At 42.2% G+C, this 20,819-nt stretch overlaps 1 protein-coding gene across 1 annotated transcript in view; it reads right to left on the minus strand.

The window, feature by feature from the left end:
- The window catches only part of LOC126212672 (pleckstrin homology domain-containing family M member 2), a 282,889-nt gene that overhangs the window by 76,674 nt on the left and 185,396 nt on the right, over positions 1–20,819 (minus strand). The window contains exon 14 of the mRNA XM_049940093.1: positions 1,476–1,624. Coding sequence (XP_049796050.1) covers positions 1,476–1,624 — 149 coding nt within the window. The remainder of the gene's footprint in view (positions 1–1,475; positions 1,625–20,819) is intronic.

The following is a 20,819-nucleotide window of genomic DNA, read 5'->3' on the forward strand; positions in this document are numbered from 1 at the left end:
GCAGCGACACCTTCAGAGGTGGTGGTCCAGATTGCTGTACACACCGGTACCTCTAATAACCAGTAGCACATGCTCTCGCATTGATGCATGCCTGTATTCATCGTGGCATACTATCCACAAGTTCGTCAAGGCACTGTCGGTCGAGACTGTCCTACTCGTCAATGGTAGTTCGGCGCAGATCCTTCAGAGTGGTTGGTGGGTCACGTCCTCCATAAACAGCCCTTTTGATTCTATCCCAGGCACGTTCGATAGGGTTCACGTCTGGAGAACATGCTGGCCACTCTAGTCGAGCAATGTCGTTACCTGAAGTAAGTCATTCACAAGATGTGTGCAATGGGGGTGCAAATTGTCATCCGTGAAGACAAATGCCTCGCCAATATCCTGCCGGTACAGGATGGCATTCACGTATCGTACAGGCATTCCGGTGCCTTCCGTGACCACCAGCAGGGTACGACGGCCCCACATAATGCCACCGCGAAACAGCAGGGAACCTCCACCTTGCTGCACTCTCTGGACAGTGTGTCTAAGGCATTCAGCCTGACCGGGTTGCCTATAAACACGACTCTGACAATTGTCCGGTTGAAGGCATACGTGACACTCATTGGTGGAGAGAACGTGATGCCAATCCTGAGCAGTCCAATAGGCACGTTGTTGGGCCCACCTGCACCATGCTGCACGGTGTCGTGGTGCAAAGATGGACCTTGCCACATACGTCGGAAGTGAAGTTGCGCATCGTGCAGCCTATTGCGCACAGTTTGAGTTGTAACACGACGTCCTGTGGCTGCACGAAAAGCACTGTTCAACACGGTGGCGTTGCTGTCAGGGTTCCTCCGAGCCATAATCCGTAGGTAGCAGTCATCCACTGCAGTAGTAGCCCTGGGGCGGCCTGAGCGAGGCATGTAATTGATAGTTCCTGTATCTCTGTATTTCCTCCATGTCCGAATAACATTGCTTTTTGTTCACTCCGAGATGCACGGACACTTCCCTTGTTGAGAGCCCTTCCTGGCCCAAAGTAACAATGCGGATTCAGATGCAATCGAACCATGGTACGAGCATCTAGGCACAGTTGAACTACAGACAACATTAGCCGTGAACCTCTTTCCTGGTGGAATGACTGGAACTGATCGGCTGTCAGACCCCTCCGTCTAATAGGCGCTGCTCGTGCACTGTTGTTTACATCTTTGAGCGGGTTTAGTGACATCTCTGAACAACCAAGGGGACTGTGTCTGTGATACAATATCCACAGTCAACATCTATCTTCAGAAGTTCTGGGAACTGGGTTGATGCAAAACTTTTTTTGATGTGTGTATTTTTATGAATATAAAATGTTAATAAAATTACAACATAATAGTTCCAGACATGTGGTACTTCAACAAGATTTCTATGAATCTGATGGCTATAAATTCACACGAGTGCCAATAAGCACCGCCACCAACTTTGAGAGAAACACTGTAGGACCAGTAGACGGGACTCACTTGAGTATGAAGAAGGCGGGGCGCCACGGCTCATCCTCGGAGGCGCGCGCCATCAGGTATCCCTGTCGCTGCGGACCCAGCGGGGTCGAGGGCGGGCTCAGCTGCTCGTCCTGGACGCGCACCAGTGCGTAGTGCACCATCTCCTCCACCTGCGGCACACCCACCGACTCTGACAACTGTACGAGCAAAGGAAACGCTGCCGTGTGGCTACTAAAGTTATTCTATAGGCAAACAATTATCAAAGTGTTACAGCTTTGTTTGCAATGCAACTACAATCACTTAAATAACAACTCAAGTTATTACATCAAAAAACAGGAAAAGTTAAAGTGTCCACACCTGAGTCATACAACATCAGATTACATCGTATTCTGTGGATCCTGCAGAACGTGGTCTGACAGGTGTTAAAGAAAACAATCTACGAGGAGCATTCGACAATTAATGCAACAAATTCTTGGTCTGAAAGTGGTTTAGTCAGGACCCCAATACACCATACCGTATTTACTCGAATCTAAGCTGCACTTTTCTTCTGGTTTTTGTAATCCAAAAAACAGCCTGCCGCTTAGAATCGAGTGCAAAGTAAGCGGAAGTTCTGAAAAATGTTGGTAGGTGCCGCCACAACTAACTTCTGCCGTCGAATACATGTAGCGCTACACAGGCATGCTTTGTAGGCACAAAGATAAATACTGGTGCCAAAACCTCTGCGTCAGCAAATAAATTAAAAAAAAAAAAGTGGAAGACCAACTTTTTCTCCGCCCCGAGTTTCGACCACTGCATTTTCATACATTATCTAATGAAGTAAATACAAATTCCGTATTGTTCATATTCGAATGTAGCAGCATTTCAATGTATTACGAAAACCCGACTGGCAAGACTATTTGGGATGTTTGTCAATATGGCCAACTCTACGTTCTGAATTTTTTCCTACCTGTGAGAAGAGATGGTTGCTAATAGGAACTTTTATGAATTGTGAATGACATGCAGTATTCTCTTCACCATAAGAATAATACGAATATTTTGCCATGCATTCTTTCGTTTTTGCTGCTATCTCATTTAAATCCTGTATGCCTAATAAACTACGAAACCAGTGTGAGACAACAGCAAACACGGAAGAATATACATATCATGTAATGTTTATATTCGTATTATTCTTATGCCTAATAGTGATACAGTCAGAAATGAAGCACGGCAATTGACTAGATTTTTAAATATAAGATGACTCTAATTTCTGTGCAGAATGTAATGTACAAAAGAGGCGTCTGCAAAGATTTTCAAACGGAGAAAAATTTTCGCTAAACTCTCGTTCAGAACATCTCCTATCATACGCAGTCTATTATTTGGTTCTTGTTAATCATTATCAAAGAAATCAGCAGGGTAAGTAACAACAAATAGCAGTCTCTTGCCATTGTTTCGCTAACGAGACAATTCCTCTCATTTTTTTAAAAAACTGTAAACGGCGGTAGCGCGCACAAAAGCAAGCCATGCCGCGAGCGGCGACAGGCCGTAAACACTCATTGTCAGAATGTGACAAACAATGTATGACACAGTACAATAATGCATTTTCAGCTTAGAGCGACGTAAACACCTATAACAAAGAGAACGGCGCTTATCAGATCAAAGAAAAATAGGCAATCAATTCAAACCAGACGAAGCGCGTGAAAAAGGTAGGGTACCCGTATAAATACGGACGGAGCGCCTGACGCATAGCAGTGGCTACCTGGTAAAGCTGAACTGCTAAGCTTACGACTCGAACCAAACTACTGTAGTTGTATCGTCATTCATTCGACCTAAATTGTGCCTCATATTACAATGGACCAGCTTTGTTTTGATTTGGAGGTGTGGCCTAAAACTTCTCTCTCCCCTTGAACTTTGAGTCTCAAATTTCAGGTACGGCTTAGATTCCGGAAAATTTTTTTTCCTCAACTTCGAGTCTCATCTTTCAGGTGCGGCTTAGATTCGAGTGTGGCTTAGATTCGAGTAAATACGGTAATGTTCCTCTTCTTTTCACTACAAAACGCTATTCTTCAACATAATCTGTGTCCAATGTGACAGCCTTATGCCACCTAACTGGGAGGGTCTGTATGTTCACACAGTACCACTGCACCGGTCAAAGTCGGAGCCGATATCTTCCTACATCGACAACCTCTCCATCACCCGTGTGCCGTTTCCTGCGGAGTGCGTCCTTTGTCGGGCCAAACAGATGGAAGTTGGAAGGTGCACAATCTGGGCCGTAGGGGTGACGAGGAAAACTGTCCGATGAAGTTTTGTGGTGCGCACACTCGTGTGAGACCTCGTGCTGTCGTGGAGGAGAAGATGTTCAGTCGCAATTTCACAGTGACAAACATGCTCGAGTCGATTTCTCAGTTTCCTGAAGGTAGCACATTACACTTCTGAGTGAATCGTTGCACCGTGAGGGGGGGCATCAAACAGAATAACCCCTTCAGAGGCCGAGATGACTGTCACCACAACTTTATTATCTGAGGATACGGCTTTCAAAGTTTTCTTCAGAGAGGAGGCTGTGGGGCAGCACACTTTAGATTGCTGTTTTGTTTCTGGTTCGAACTAATGAACCCACGTTTAGATGTCTGTGACAATGTTCGATATAAAACTGTCACGATCAGCCTCGTAGCGTGCAAGCAACTCCGCACAGGACGTCCTCCGTTGCTCTTTATGACCTTCTGTTAGGGAATCAGCTAATATGAGATTGTCTCTTCGTTCCAACTTTCCAGGAGTCACAGTCGTGCGTGGCCAGCTGGTACACGGGGGATCGGATAGGTCTGCACGACTTCGTTGCCACGGTGACAGAAGAGTCGCTCGACGACTCGTCGTGCTTTTGTCAGTCAGGTCTCTAGAAATTCTGGAAGCACGTAAGAATCTCTGTAATGCTCTGGTTTTCCACCAAATGAAACTCGATGACACCTCTGCGCTTGGAATGCACTCCTGTTAAGGACACCATTTTGAAGACTACGTATAGTGCAGCTACCTATTGGAAATTCATGAAACTATAGGGGCTGAACTGGGAATATCCCACAACAAACTCTGTAGTTTTTCAGCTGAAACTCTCGTAGGAAAAAAAGTTGCATTGGCTCACTTATTGAACTCCACTCGTATCCCCGAGAAGTTGAACAGTCATTACAGCATTCCGACTTTTTGAGGTCCGCTGATATTAAAGGCAACTGTCTCACAGTTGGTATGCATGTGACAGCATACACTGCCTAATACATTCTGAAATACTGCACCCCCCCCCCCCCCCCCAAAAAAAAAAAAAAAAAAAAAAAAAAAATTCTGGGGCTCATCCTCAAGTTCTATTGGTGACAGAAAGGTAGGGTCAAAAGTCCTCAGGTGAGGAAGATGGACTGTCTTACTGTAACTATCCTACAATACAGGGTCAACTTTTGAATATTACTCGCGTCCTCTAGCTTAGGCACATGGAGCAAATCAGTTGGTTTGTTTTGCATTAGATGTGGTCCACAGTTCCCCTTAAGGAGCTCACGGAGGCACCATTTAGTTCACGGGTGGTTCCCGAGGAAACCTGATAAACGTGCTTTTGAGTATCAAAACTGAGCTGCAGATTCCACGATAACTATGCACAGCACGTAGCTAAAATTTTTGTAATATATTCCTCAGACCCCAATCTGAAACTCTGAACATTTTAATGATACCTTTATTCATCTCTGAGATGCAGAGGTTCAACATTACCTTACATGTACGTATAAAATATGTGTGTAAATTCAAATGTGAGACGAAATCTAAATAATAAATAACTGCACCAAATTGCTAAAATTTTAATGAGATAATATCTATCTCTAAATATTTATCTAGAAGTGCCATCTTCCTATTCTCAAAAATCTTTATCTGTTATCAAGAACACCTCAAAGACCTGGATTTTGGATACCAAGACCAAGCCTTGGATTCCAAGACAGCTATCTGCAGCAAGTGGCTGTAATTTTTACAATATATTACCAGGACCCCAATATCTAACAATGTTGAAAATTTTCTTGATATCTTTGTCAGTTTCTGAGATAAAATGTTTCAGAGTTAGCCTGCTTGCACATGTAGAATTTACATGTAAAAAACAGTGTGAATGAAAATGTAGTTTATAAAGTGATGTAGCATGGAGAAATATGCTGAAAAGTGTCTCCATTCTCATCAGAATGGTTCTGAAGATTCCATGGTGTAGTACTAAAACACAGGAAATTTTTTTGTGCATGTAAAATTCAGTCTGAGGTGTAAAATTAGTTTCGCATTCTTTCAATTTCATACAACTAAAAACTATCAAAGTTTTACTGACTCACAAAGCTCTTTTCATATAAGCAACATGTCTTGCTGTAACAGTGGAAAGACAGGAACTGGCAGAAAATGTTCCTATTGCAGCATGAAAAAGGCAAATATGCTCCTCTCTATTACAAGACTGACTGAACAGTGGGGTACCAACTGCCTCATTCTACCTTCTTCAGCACCTACACTATGTGATCAAAAGTATCCAGACACCCTCAAAACCATATATTTTCCATACTAGGTGCACTGTGCTGCCACCTACTGCCATGTACTCCATATCAGCAACCTCAGTAGTCATTAGACATTGTGAGACAGCACAATGGTGCACTCCGTGGAACTTACAGACTTCAAATGTGGTCAGGTGATTGGGTGTCACTTGTGTCATATGTCTGTATGCGAAATTTCCACTCTCATAAATATCCTAGATCCACTGTTTCTGATGTGATAGTGAAGTCGAAATGTGAAGGGACACATACAGCAAAAAAGCATACAGTCACCTCGTCTGTTGACTGACAGAGACCCCCCGACAGCTGAAGAAGGTCCTAATTTGCAATAGGGAGACATCTATCCAGACCATCAAATACGAATTCCATACTTCGTCAGGATCCACTGCAAGTACTATGACAGTTGGGCAGGAGATGAGAAAACTTGGATTTCATGGTCGAGCGGCTGTTCATAAGCCACACATCACACCGGTAAATGCCAAACGACACCTGACTCGATGGAAGGAGCGTAAACATTGGATGATTGGACAGTGGAAAAATGTTGTGTGGAGTGACAGATCACGGTACACAATGTGGCGATCCAATGGTAGGGTATGGATACAGCAAATGCCCAGTGAACGTCATCTGCCAGTGTGTGTAGTGCCAACAGTAAAATTTGGAGGCGGTGGTGTTATGGTGTGGTGTGGTCACGTTTTTCATGGAAGGGGCTTACACTCCTTGTTGTTTTGTATGGCACTATCACAGCACAGGCCTACATTGATGTTGTAAGTACCTTCTCGCTTCCCACTGTTGAAGGGCAATTCGGGGATTGCGATTGCGATTGCATCTTTCAACACGATCGAGCACCTGTTCATAACAGACGGCCTGTGGCAGAGTGGTTACATGACAATAACATCCCTGTAATGGACTGGCCTGCACAAAGTCCTGATCTGAATCCTATAGAACACCTTTGAGATGTTTTGGAATGCTGACTTCGTGCCAGGCATCACCAACCGACATCGATACTTCTCCTTAGTGCAGCACTCCGTGAAGAATGGGCTGCCATTCCCCAAGAAACCTTCCAGCACCTGATTGAACGTGTGCCTGCGAGAGTGGAAGCTGTCATCAAGGTTAAGGGTGGGCCAACACCATATTCAATTCCAGCATTGGACTTTTAAGTCATTTTCAGCCAGGTGTCTGTATACTTATGATCACACAGTGTATAAAGATTTTTCAAAAACATTTAACATGCAAACATATTTGTGCTTTTTTATGCTGAGAGAAAAGGAGAAAGTGGCAGTAGGAAAGTGACAGAAAAGTAATAAATACCGGAAGATGATATACAGTGGTTATGGTAAAGAAGGAGAAGGAGCGAAGGAGACAATGAGATTGAGAGAGAAAGAGAGGGACACAGTGGCAGTGGAACAGAGCTGGGAAAGGAATGAAGGAGACACTGCGGGGGAAGGGGGGGGGGGGGGGGGATGAAGAGAAAGAGAAGGAGAAAGTGGAAGTGGGAGTGAGTGAGAGCCAGTAATAGTGAGAGACAGTCTTTGGCAATGGCAATGGGGAAGGAAGAGATAGTGACTGTGAGAAGAGGCAGCAGCAATGGGAAGGAATGAATGAGACAGCAGCAGTAAGAGAGAGCAAAAGAGAGACTTTGATAGTGAGTGGAGTGGTAGAAGGAGAGAATGAAGGAGACTGTGGCTGTAGGATAGAAGACTGTAACAGTTAGAGAGAGACAAAGATATGTTGACAATAAGTTGGGCTGAATGAGTGACTGAGAATGAGAGCAAGTGGAAGTGGAAGTGGATTTCCAGTGAAGGACTAGTGATGTGAGGGTGATACAGTAAGGGGAGTTTGTGAGAGTTTGATGTGAGTTGCACATTAAAAAAGAGTGCAGGTATATTTGCACGTCAAAATTTTTGGGAAAATTTGTAAAGATACTGACGACGGTTGAATGAGGAAGCCGGTACTCAGAGTCTTTTAATAATCGGAAGCACATTCGTCTCTTTTGTGCTCAGATGTTTCGCCAGTCACGAGGAACGACCCAAAACTGTCGATCGTTGCCACTAGACTTTTTTAAACTCAAAGGAAGATGAGCTGACCACAAATAATGTGAAGTCAGTAGTCCCATTAGTTTTGTATGGTAATTTTTTATGCAACATATTTTAGAGGAAGAACACAAAATTCATATTTTGTGTACAAGAAAGGTAAACACGCCAAGTCGGCAAACTGCCTCTTATAGAAGAATGAAAACAATTCAGATACCCTGCGTAAAAGGACCCACAAAATTCCCCTGAAATACAAAGAAATTGTACCACTATATATGAATGTGTTACAACTAATAATGAATTTTGTAAATTAATTGTTGACCTATGTCTCTCTTGACTTTTCGCTCTCAGACATTGTGGTGTAGTGCTAAAGGGCATCCCTGGAAACTGAGAGGTCGGGGGATTGAGAGCCTCCACCTCTTGTGGACAATGTGAGGAGTTGCCAGGAATGACATGTGGTTCGGATTCCGTGTCAAACTGCAGGTCCCTTTCCCCAGTTGAATAACTGCGGTAGATAAGAAACACGCAAGTCGTGTGGTAGATAAGAAACGCGAAATTGTGCAGTAGATTAGAGACACCCGAGTCACTGAAGTGGCATCCAATTGAAGACCTCGCACCTGGCCATTTTTATTACTCTTTACCTTTTCCCGTTTTTGAGAAACGAGCTCTCACCTTTCCTGTTTCTCATTTCTAGTTGCAATGAAAATGAAAATATGACGACAATAAATAGCACAATTCCACACCAGAAGATTCTGACATATTGTACAAAAGCCTCAATGTAACAAACAATGTTGAATAATAAGGATGGAAATTGTAAGGGTACAAACCCTCTGCACCAACTTCATAAAATGAGTGAGTCCAGCTGTCGTCTCAGGTCCCATAATTTGATAGTATCAGAAGCTGATGTACAGGTAAGTCCGTGATTTTCAGACTCTCCCCAGTGATGTGGGATAGCATTGTATCGACAACATTACGAAGAGGATAGATTGGTACTCACCACATGATGTAGTTTTCAATGTGACAGGGTCAGCAGCTGCGATGAATTTTTTGAACGATTTTGTAATGCCTTCAGCTGCCATTCTCTTTATTTAATGTACAATTGTACAATTTTAGCCTTAGGCCAAAAAAAAAAAAAAAAATACTTGAAAATGGCCTAAGGGTAAAACTGTACAATCACACTCGAAATAAAGAGAACGGCAGCTGAAGGTATCACAAAATCATTCAAAATAGTGGAGATGTGTCACAGACAGGCACTACAAAAAAACAGCGAAACAACCCCTAACGTGGTTCAGATTCACTGATGACATCTTCGAGATCTGGATTGGGGCTGAGGATACCCTATCCACATTCCTCCAGGACCACAACACCGTCTCCCCCATTCGTTTCACCTGGTCCTCCTGAACCCAACAACCACCTCCCTCAATGTTGACCTCCACTTCAAAGATAGCTACATCAGTACCTCCATCCATATCAAACCTACCAACCACTAGCAATACCTCCATTCAACTACTGCCACCCACTCCATAACAAGAAGTCCCTAGCATACAGCCTAGCCACACAGACTGCAATTACCCTCGTACCTGTGTACAGAGACAGATCTCCTATGCCTTATCTCTCCAGTCAATTCCCACCATCCAAAGTCTCACCACTCGGTCACAGAGGAGCATCGACATCGTGACTCGGCACCACTCGGCACTGGAGCGACTGAATCGTATCATCTACCTGGGTTTTGACTACCTCTTGTCGTGCCTCGAAATGAGGAATGTCCTACCCGCTATCCTTCCGACCCCTCCCACAGTGCTATTCTGCCACCCACTGAATCTACGTCATATCCTCGTCCGTCCTTACTCCACCTTTGCTCCTGACCGCTTACCTCACGGCTTGTGACCTCCCCTTCTCTCTTTGTTCCGTTTCTTTTGCTGATCTTTCCTCTTATTTCCTCCTTCCTCGTACTGCGGCTATATTCAGGGTTTTAAATGCAGAAATGTGTGTAATGATTCACGATATCATAGTGCTGTGAGGGAGCGTCACTCGTGCCTCTGGTTTGAGAAGACTGATGACTGAAGTACGAACATTTCTCAAAAGAAAAACAGGTATGTGCTCTCTTTTCTTTTAAAACTATAAATAGTAGCATAGCTAGTACTATCTGTCATTCTACTAAACTGAATGAACATGACACCACTGATGAAGTTTCAACGTCAAAAGAAGTTTATTAATACCAATTAGCTGAAATAAAGAAACTCATCCAATCCTGAAGTCACTCACAGTTAGAGTAATTAGTTTCTGGTGTGTGTGTGTGTGTGTGTGTGTGTGTCTGTGTGTGTGTGTGTGTAGTGGTCACTGATACTTAAAAGATCATTTCAGTAATTCTATCACTGTCCATTTATGAGTTACTAAGGAACGTATCAACAAGCTGACTATGCAACGATTAATATTTGTCGTATCCTGGCAGTAAATCGCTTCTCGCTTGCTTTGAACATCAAGACGATTACTATGCCGCTCATATAAGTCGTTCATAGTTATTATCAAGCTAATGTCCATAAATTGCATTTAATGTTACTGAATCCTACACGCGACGATAATGCCCGATATCCAGCCGCACGTCTTAAACTCCGTGCCGATATTTGAGAATTCTTGTGCAATTTGTTTGCACCAACGTCTGGCCATGGTTCTCTAGAATAATTTTTAAATCAACTCCGGGTTGTAAACTAACAATTCTATGCCCATTCGTGAAAGTTACAGGACACCCGCACTCGACGACTACTCGATCGCACCCTCGAGCAACACGGAAGTTTTTGTTCTTACAAAGAGAAAACATATCGTGCGTAATGCGACAACACGATTTGCTATGTCAAAATATATTTATATCTATGTCATTAAAACTCATTAGCTATTAAATGTAGTACATAATTAAATTCTTTACTCTGCAAATACTCAATAAAATTTAGAAATTAATTACATGTATAAAAAAAATTCTCAAGTTGATACGATGTCACGGGTCACTAGTTGTTTCGACTCCCCTACACTCGACACAAAATAGATCAGACTATACTGGACATACTCGTGTAATGCTACAGGCTCGTATCCCAATAACAGACCTAGATGCAAGACCTGCCCCATAGATTCTCCCACCATCAGCTACTCCAATCCAGTCACATGCATTACCTATCCCAAAGGCTGGGCTATCTGTGCAAGCAGTCACGTGATCTACAAGCTAAGCTGCAACCACTGTGCTGCACTCTACGTAGGCATGACAAATGACAAGCTGCCTGTCCACACAAATAGCTAATGAAGCAGCCGGATCATCCAGTTGCTGAGCACACTGCCTGCTACCACATTCCTCACTTCAATGACTGCTTCACGGACTGTGCCATGTGGATTCTTCCTAGCTTTTCTGAATTGTGCAGGTTGAAAATCTCCCTGTCATATGTCCTATGTCCCTGTAACCCTTCTGACCTCAACCTTCGTTAGTCATTGCCATTCCACTTATCACTTTCCCTATTTCCACTCCTGCATTACACTGCCACCAATGCACCCCCCCCCCCCCCCCTGCCCGCCATCTAATCTTTCAACTGCACCTAGCTGCCTTACCCTCTCTCCACATCATCCCTGTATACTCCCTCAAGCAGCACTTTATGGTCCCCCACCCCTACCCTGCTATTCGTACCCCTCCCTGCCCCAGCTGCCTCCTTACCCCCACCACTCAGACTGCTTCTCCCATCGTGCACAGTTATTCGCAATCTGGCCTCAGCAGCCAGAGACAGTGGTCATGTGTGTGCAACTTGCATTTGCATGAATTTATATAATAGAGGGAAACATTCCATGTGGGAAAAATATATCTAAAAACAAAGATGCTGTAACTTACCAAACGAAAGCTTTGGTATGTTGATAGGACACAATAAAAAACACACAAACATACACACAAATTTCGAGCTTTCGCAACCCAAGGTTGCTTCATCAGGAAAGAGGGAAGGAGAGGGAAAGACAAAAGGATGTGGGTTTTAAGGGAGAGGGTAAGGAGTCATTCCAGTCCTGGGAGCAGAAAGACTTACCTTAGGGGGAAAAAAGGACAGGTATACACTCGCACACACACACATATCCATCCGCACATATACAGACACAGGCAGACATATGTAAAAAATATGTCTGCCTGTGTCTGTACATATGCGGATGTGTGTGTGTGTGTGTGTGTGTGTGTGTGTGTGTGTGTGTGTGTGCTGATTCACGATGTCATAGTGCTACCAACCACTAGCAAGTGTATACCTGTCCCTTTTCCCCCCTAAGGTAAATCTTTCCGCTCCTGGGATTGGAATAACTCCTTACCCTCTCCCTTAAAACTCACATCCTTTCGTCTTTCCCTTTCCTGATGAAGCAACCGTGGGTTGCGAAAGCTTGAAATTTGTGTGTGTGTGTGTGTGTGTGTGTGTTTGTGTTTGTTATTGTTTCTATCAACGTTCCAATGCTTTCGTTTGGTAAGTTACAGAATCTGGGAAAAATATATCTAAAAACAAAAATGATGTAACTTACCAAACGAAACCGTTGGCATGTTGATAGACACACAAACACACACACAAAATTCAAGCTTTCGCAATCAACAGTTGCTTCGTCAGGAAAGAGGGAAGGAGATGGAAAGACGAAAGGATGTGGGTTTTAAGGGAGAGGGTAAGGAGTCATTCCAATCCCGGGAGCGGAAAGACTTACCCTAGAGGGAAAAAAGGACAGGTATACACTCGCGCGTACACACACACACACACATATCCATCTGCACATATACAGACACAAGCAGACGTCTACTTCATAAGAAGGCCTTTTGGCTGAAAGCTTACTTATTTAGCTGTCTTTTTGTTGCGTATACTTGTGACTCAGTATATCCACTATAAGGTAAATAGCAATCTATCCTTTTCATAATATTGTTATTATTTGATCCTGGATTTCCCATTGTTTGATTTTGCCACAGCAGCGTATCGTATGCAGCAGACACCTGCCAGTACATAAAGACAACATGGGTGGCAGCGTTTTCAGAACTAACTGTTTGAGAATGACCACTGAGTGTGCAATGTCTTAAGCATCAAACAATGTAACTGATTATTATTAATGTCCGAGTCTTATACCAGAGCCATCCAGTTAGTAATATGTCTTATTTTTTTGCTCTTTCATTAAGTTAATAATAGTAAATTTCACGTACTTCTGCATTCCTGTAAAAACATCCTACAATGACAGATGGCAGCATTGCAAAGTTTAGAAAATGGCCAGCATTCACATACAAATAAGACGGTGTCCCGTTATTTAATTTATTGCTGCAGAACGTGAAACACCCAACTGCATTCACGAAAGGCTGAAGAAGGTGTACGAAGATGGTACGGTGGATGTCAACGCTGGCAGAAGACAGGTTTGTCACTGCAGTGATGGGCGAACACAGGTGGCTGATGCAGTGTGGGGAAGCCGACCGGCATCCGTCACTAAAGGCTGTGTGATGGCCATTACTGAAAAACTGGGCTACTCCAAAACTCGTGTAAACTGGCTACTGTAAATGTTGAGTGACTAGAATAAAGTGACTTCGCACTATCACGCATCCATCTGTTTCGCCAACTGAAATGAACTCATTAGGGTATTACTTTTAAGATGCAGAGACCTCAAATAATTCTGTGCGACCGTGGCCGAGGAAGCGAGACCACGATTTTTTACCACAAAGGTTTGTGTGTACTCCTTTCAAGGTGGAAAAAACTGTGGAAAAAGGAGGTGATGATATTGGAAAGTGACAAATTGTGAACAATGTAGCTCTATCCAATGCATATGAAATTAAAAAAAAAATAGGAGATATCAACAACGTAGGAAAAGACAGATTGCTCTTATCATAAACAAGACACATCAAGTTGCAGACAGGCACAATTGAAAGGCACTCAGATACAGCTTTCTGCCACACCCTTCGTCAGTAAAACACCCTCCCCCCCCCCCCCCCCCTACACACACACACACACACACACACACACACACACGTCTGTCAACTCTAGAATCTCGGGCCACAAACTCCGGCATCTGGCATCTTTACAGTAGGTAGCAATCTGTCTTTTCCTACATTGTTGATATTCCTACCTGGAGTTTTCAGTGTTTGAAAATAGCAGATATTACTTTCTGCATGACCCTCATATGTTCCATTAAAAAGTTTTATTGTGGTTAATTGAGAGCTTGGGATGAGTACACCTTTACTTTATATTTAGAAGAATTGTAAAGGCAGCAAAAGAATGGCACACAAAATTCACTAAGAAACACACAAATAATCCACAGGCAATACTGTCACCTTTAGAAACTCAACTCGGTCTCACAGATGAGGGTCCACAAACTTCCAAAGTTAACTTGGTGACAGATCCATAGTAAATTCTTGAAAAAATATGACAATGTTTCGATGATTTTTTTTTTTTAGTGTATCAAAATCAGATGCTGATGTAAGTGTCTACCTATAAAAACACTCATCCCTTCAGTTTTTATCAGGATAATGGTGGATTTCTAGCTAAATTCGAAGGAACTGCAGCCATGGATGGAGAATAAGTAGCATTATCTTAAAAAATAAAACTTCTGCTAGATGGGATGAAATACCCAACAGAGAAAATAAAACAATTTCTAGTATAATATCATGAAGCCTATCCATAATAATTAATCAGGCAATTGAAGAAGAATGATATCTCAGACAATCTAAAGTACATAGTAGTTAATACACATTATAGAATTGCAGTTCAGAGGAAGATATAGGGAACTATAAACTTGTACGCCTTCCCTACACCCTTTTCAAAAGTGTTTGGAAAAAATGTTGCAGCTCCTGTACAAAAATTTCATGGAAAAAACATATATCATGCCATTAAATAAGTTTGGCTTCCAGAAGGCAAAAGTATGAAAAATACAATCAACCAATTTATTCAGAAAATTTGTATATCTTTGGACATGTCAAATCCCAAAATGACAAAGGAGATTTCTGTAGCCCTACAAAGGTTTCCACCCGTGTGAACAATCCCCTACTGCTGCATAAATCAGAGTGTTACGGAATCGAGGGCAGTACTTCGAGACTACAGCTGATCACCTCACTGACGTGTACAAGTGTCGTCGGGGAAAGAGCTGTATTAGACCCTTAATGTGAGTCTTGTCCACCACTCGTGGTCTCGCGGTAGCCTCACCTGCCCCGGGATGACTGGGTGTTCTCGTGTCATCTTCATCATCATCATTCATCCCCATTACGGTCGGAGGAAGGCAACAGCAAACCACCTCCATTAGGACCTCGCCTAGGACGGCAGTACGGGTCTCCCGCATCATTCCCCTACACCTGGGCTTAACAACTGGCCGGTTTTGAGCGCGAGTATTCGCGTCTGCTCAGGCACGTGCTCGCAAGCAGGTGCAAGGTCGCGGAGTAGGGAGGGAGGGGAAATGCGCGCGCACGTTTGAATGTGATCTCGCGTTCTTAGCAGATTTAACTAGCCATCTGAATGCTTTGAACATTTTACTACAAGGTAAAGATCTGCTAACTACTCATTTCATAGATCGAATACGAGCTTTTAAAATGAAATTGACACTATTGGTGAGTCAGCTGGAAACAGGAAACCTAGCTCATTTTCCTAAATTATCATCCGTGCAAGATGTTCACAAAGACTGTGAACGTTATTCACACAGTTTAGTTGATCAGCGCTTTCAAGATCTGACAGCACTAGACAGTGATTTTGATCTGTTCTCTCCATATTCAGCGAATATTTAAGAGATTTGTCCTGAGCTGCAGCAAGAAATTATTGACCTGCAGTGTGACAGAGAATACAGAGACAAATTTCAGAACAAGAAAAACATTTTGGAATTCTACAGACACTTCCCTCAGGATAGATTTCCTCGTTTGCACAAACTGGCGGCTACAATAATGTCAATGTTCGGTTCCACGTATGTTTGTGAATAACTGTTCTCTGCAATGAAATGTAACAAGACGCGCCTGAGAAACGCATTGTCTGATCGAAATTTAAACTGCACGCTGCGCCTAAAATGCACAAGAACAATTACTCCGAACATAGACGCAATTGTAAAGGGCAAAAAGTACAAGATAACCGAGAATTCCACACTTCAGTGACACCTTTTATTGTGTAACAGTTCACAAATTAATGCGAATGTAGAGGCATACACTAAGCTAATAAAATTATGTGGCACGTGTACATTCTCCTTTACTTGTTTCATTTGTCACAGTAATAATTCGTGAGTGATATCCCTGCAGGTGGCCGCGGATTTACATCGACTGGCGGCAGCTGTTATGTGCCCCACGTGACTTTCCCCACTCTCCGCTCTGGTCCGGTAGTGGGGGTAGCGTGCTCGCGCTGCTCCATGCTCGCGCCTTGCTGCTCACAGCTTGCTCCGTGAGCACGTATGTTGTGAAGCCCTGCCCTACACACTGTAAAGAAACACGGGACTTCATTTCCATTCCGATGTGAGTCTCGGCTATGTACGTGTGATGCGTGCGGTTGGATGTACCTTTTAAATTGTAAAATGACATGTACTGGAGGCTAGCTGAGTGGATAATGTCTGAAGGTCGCAATAAAAAAAAAAAAAAAGGAAATATAAGACAATAGATACACAATTTCTTGATTGTAAAGACTTTTATCCTATTTACCGATCAATAAAATCTTTCCATTAATTTCTTCATGCATGAGCCTACACCTTTGGCATAGTTTTTTAATTCTTAAGCTATAGCAGGCAAACAAAAGTTTCCGTTTCACAGCACTGCTGCACTGTATACGCAACACAGTGTGACTCCGGTGGAGGTATACGAGCATTGGCATGCAGGCAGCTCATTAGTGTGCATTTGCCTCTTCCTGAAGTGCTTGTAGTAAATGTTGAAATGTTAACTGTGGTAGCATTATTACCAAATGCATCCAAACAGGACTGACATTCTGTTATTGTTTTCTCAGCTGCTGACAGACAAATACCAACAGACACCCATCAGGGAATGAAGAAAATGTACGGGATAGTACGTTTGTGAAAACCACTGTTGTGGAATGGCGCGCCAAAGGGTGCTACTGCTTTACAATAATGCACGTCTCCATACCACGGATGCAGTAATGCAGAAGCTACGCTAACTCTAGTGGGAGACCCGTCCTACAGTCCCGATCTTTCCCTGTGCGATTATCACGCCTCTGGTCGTCTAATGTCGACAATACCTGTCAAACGAGCATGTGCGGCAGTCCGTTACGGGCAGCAGAACGTGGTGTTTTACCAAAGGGATGTCTTCTATTCAGTGCATTGCCTCAAAGCTAATGGCAATTTTGACTGATCGGCCCACTGATTCTGGACTGTACCATCTTTGAATGGAAAATTTTTGATCCACCGTTGCATTTTAAATATTCAAATTCTTTATAAAAGATGACCTTTATTCGATCATGCAATACATTTCATTATCTGCCAGTAATGCAACAAAGATCATCTCATATAAAGAATTTGAAAGCCTATGGTGGACATTTTAAATGTTGTAGCATTCAATGAAATCATTGTTTATATTTATTTTTCTACGTCTTATTCTTATTCCTCTTCTTCTTCCTTTATGGCTTAGGTGACTTTACCTGTTCCAGTCAACAAGGTCGAGCTATCTCTCCTACGGTCTTCCCTCTGTTTTAGTTTGATCTCCTCCCCCGAGTCAACCAACAAACCAACCGACTGGCCAACCGACCGACCAACCAACCAACCAGCCCACGCACCCACCCACCGTCTTGCTTGTCTAGTTCTGCAATCGAGAACACTTTTTGGAAGTCGATTTTCATGCACATTACCTACATGATCCCACAATCTGTTTCTGTTTGGAGCTATTTTCTTGGGCACTGAGTTAACCTTTAATTCACTTCTAATGTCTTCATTTCTGAAGTGACCACCTCTGGTGCATCATTTAACACTACAGAGAAATCTAATTTCCACAGTCTGGACCCTGTTTGTACCCTTCAGCAGGTCTCAGATCCAAAGCCACTGCCACGACTTGTAAAACTTCGTCTGTCTCTTTTTCACGATCTTTTTCTGTAGCACATTTCTAATTGTTCCACAAATGTTTATACTTAAAAATTAAATTATTTTTCACTACAGGTAAGCCTAAAGGTGCTTTGCTGATTACATAGTTTATAAAAAATCACTTTGCAACAGAAGTGAGTGTGACTGACAAGAAATTGTAAGATACGGATTCAGTGTGTAAAAGAACCACACGTTACTGCCAAAGAGAGTCATATCTGTCACTGCTCATCCTTTTGGAAAGCTTAGGAGCTGTCAGGCTCATGAAAAACAACTCAGACGTAAGCCAGTGGAAAATTTCCAATGCCAATCTCTGCAGTCACCATCCCAGATTAAATTCCAAATCTCTCCACTGTGTCTCTTCCTGTGAAGGTAGGTGTGTGTGTGTGTGTGTGTGTGTGTGTGTGTGTGTGTATGTGTGTGTGTGTGTGTGTGTGTGACACCATCAAAGGTAATATGTCTGTTGTACGGGAACATTAAGCTCAGGAGCACCCTCTGAGCTATTTGAGATGAGTAAGTTATGTGCCAGCACTGGGTTTCACACTCTCTAAGCATAAAAGTGGAAGTTTTGCACCAATGCAAAAGACGAATGTCCCGTGGTCAAATTCAGATAATATGCTATTAGAATTTATTTCTCTGGCTTCACCTTATTAATCCCATCTGATGTATACTTTAAGTCTAACAACTGTGTCATTTTGTCACTGTTAGGTGAAAACTGAAGCAGATGTAACATCCAGTATGTCCACACAGTCATTGAAAATTGAGTTGTAGCTCTGAGATGTGTTGGACAGCAAACAGAAAATAAAATTTTTGAATGATGGTGGTATATTAGTAATTAACAATCCCTACTTTAGGAGTCACAGTCATGGGTAGCCCACAACTTAATGTTTATTAATAACATACTGTAACACACATCCATTTTGACCTGCTTACTGTATTTGCCACATCCAAAAAGTTAAGTAATTTAGAGAAGAAAGAAAGAATAATAATTTTTTAAAAAAATGTGTCTAAAGTATGAAACTGGGATTTGGAAACTGCGAAGCAACGAGGTTTGAGGATATAATAGATACAAAGGGAAAGTGGAAGTTTATGTTTCAAGGCCACTTAAAAATAATGGAAAAAATATTAAACTCCTTTGATAAAAATCCAAAAAGCCAATTTTCCTGGTTTATAGAAGTTAGTAAATATGCACAGGAGTTTGGAAAAAAAACAAAGATGTAGAAAACAGACAGAAACTGAGGGAAAAGGTAGGAAAAAATCAAGGATTTCCCAAAGAAAACATGCAGGAAGAGAAGAGGGTCATGGGCAGAAGAAAGAAGGGAAAGGCACAGAGATAGAGGGGAGAATTTCTGGGAAGAAGAAGAAGAAGAAGAAAAGGAAAAGAATGTGATATAAATCAGCAGTTTGATGCAGTAGAGTACCGGGCAAATTTGAACAACAACAGAATTAGAAACCACAGTCCAAATATTCTGATAAATACTACGAAGATTGGCTATTAAGTACTCTTTTACTTTTAACTTTTGCTAATTTCTAATGTCCTGCATGTCATCTTTGCTAACCTGTCATAGAATTTTGCACAAGAATATGAAACTCCATATTGGATCCTATAGAGGAATGCACAGTCTATACGAAAATTACTTCGCTGCAAAGTGTTGTCATTGGAAACTACAGAGCTGTATACTTCAAACTATGTATTTACATAACTTGAAACAGACCTGTCAGCTGTCCATGTACTGGCAAAGCAAAATGTAGCCAATTCAAATACTTGACTTACGGGGTATTTACACTCCTGAGTTCAAATATTCTGATAAAATGTAAAATGACAGGATTTGTTTTTGAATATTGGATATTTTTGATTTCCTGTCTGATATCTATTGGGTAGGTTGAAGTAAGATGTAGTGGGAATTAGTGAAGTGTGGTGGCAGGAAGAACAGGACTTATGGTCAAGTGAATACAGGGTTATAAATAGAAAGTCAAACAGAGAGAGGTAATACAGGAGTAGGCCTAATAATGATTAAGAAAATAGGAATGTGGTCAAAGCTCTATGATCACCATAGTGAACGCATTATTATAACCGAGATGGACACAAAGCCCACAAGCACCACAGGAGCACAAGTTTATGTGCCAACTTGCTCCACAGATGATGATGATGATGATGATGATGATGATGATGATACTGAATAAATGTATGAGGAGATACAAGGAATTATTCAGATAGCTTTGGGAGATGAAAATTTAATTATGATGGAGGGCTGGAATTTGACAGTAGGAGTAGGAAGAGAAGGAAAATATTAGAACATGGCCTGGGGAAAAGGAACAGATGAATATGCTGCCCGGGTGAATTCTGCACAGCGCTAATTCGATCATCGTGAATACTTGGTTTAAGAATCTGCACAGCGCTAATTCGATCATCGTGAATACTTGGTTTAAGAATCAATAAGAAGACTGTATGCTTGGAAAAGAACTGGTGACATTCTAAGGTTTCACATAGTTCATATAATGGTAAAAATCAAACAATAGAAAATCTAGGATGGAATGTAACAATATTATGAAAAGGAAAGTTGCTACTCACCCTACGGCGGAGATGCTGCATTGCAGATAGGCACAGCTATCAGGTAGTAAGGTCTTTGTCAAAAATAGAGAACACACACACATATATACACACACACACACACACACACGCATGCAAATGCAACTCATACATATGACTGTGGCAACTGAGGCCTCAGTTGCCCGAGATTGCATTTGCGTGGGTGAGTTATGTTTGTGTGTTTTTGATAAAGCTCTATTTGTGACAGTCATTTTCT

This window comes from Schistocerca nitens, chromosome 11 (genome assembly GCF_023898315.1).
Source record: "Schistocerca nitens isolate TAMUIC-IGC-003100 chromosome 11, iqSchNite1.1, whole genome shotgun sequence".
In the NCBI taxonomy this organism is placed as follows: domain Eukaryota; kingdom Metazoa; phylum Arthropoda; class Insecta; order Orthoptera; family Acrididae; genus Schistocerca; species Schistocerca nitens.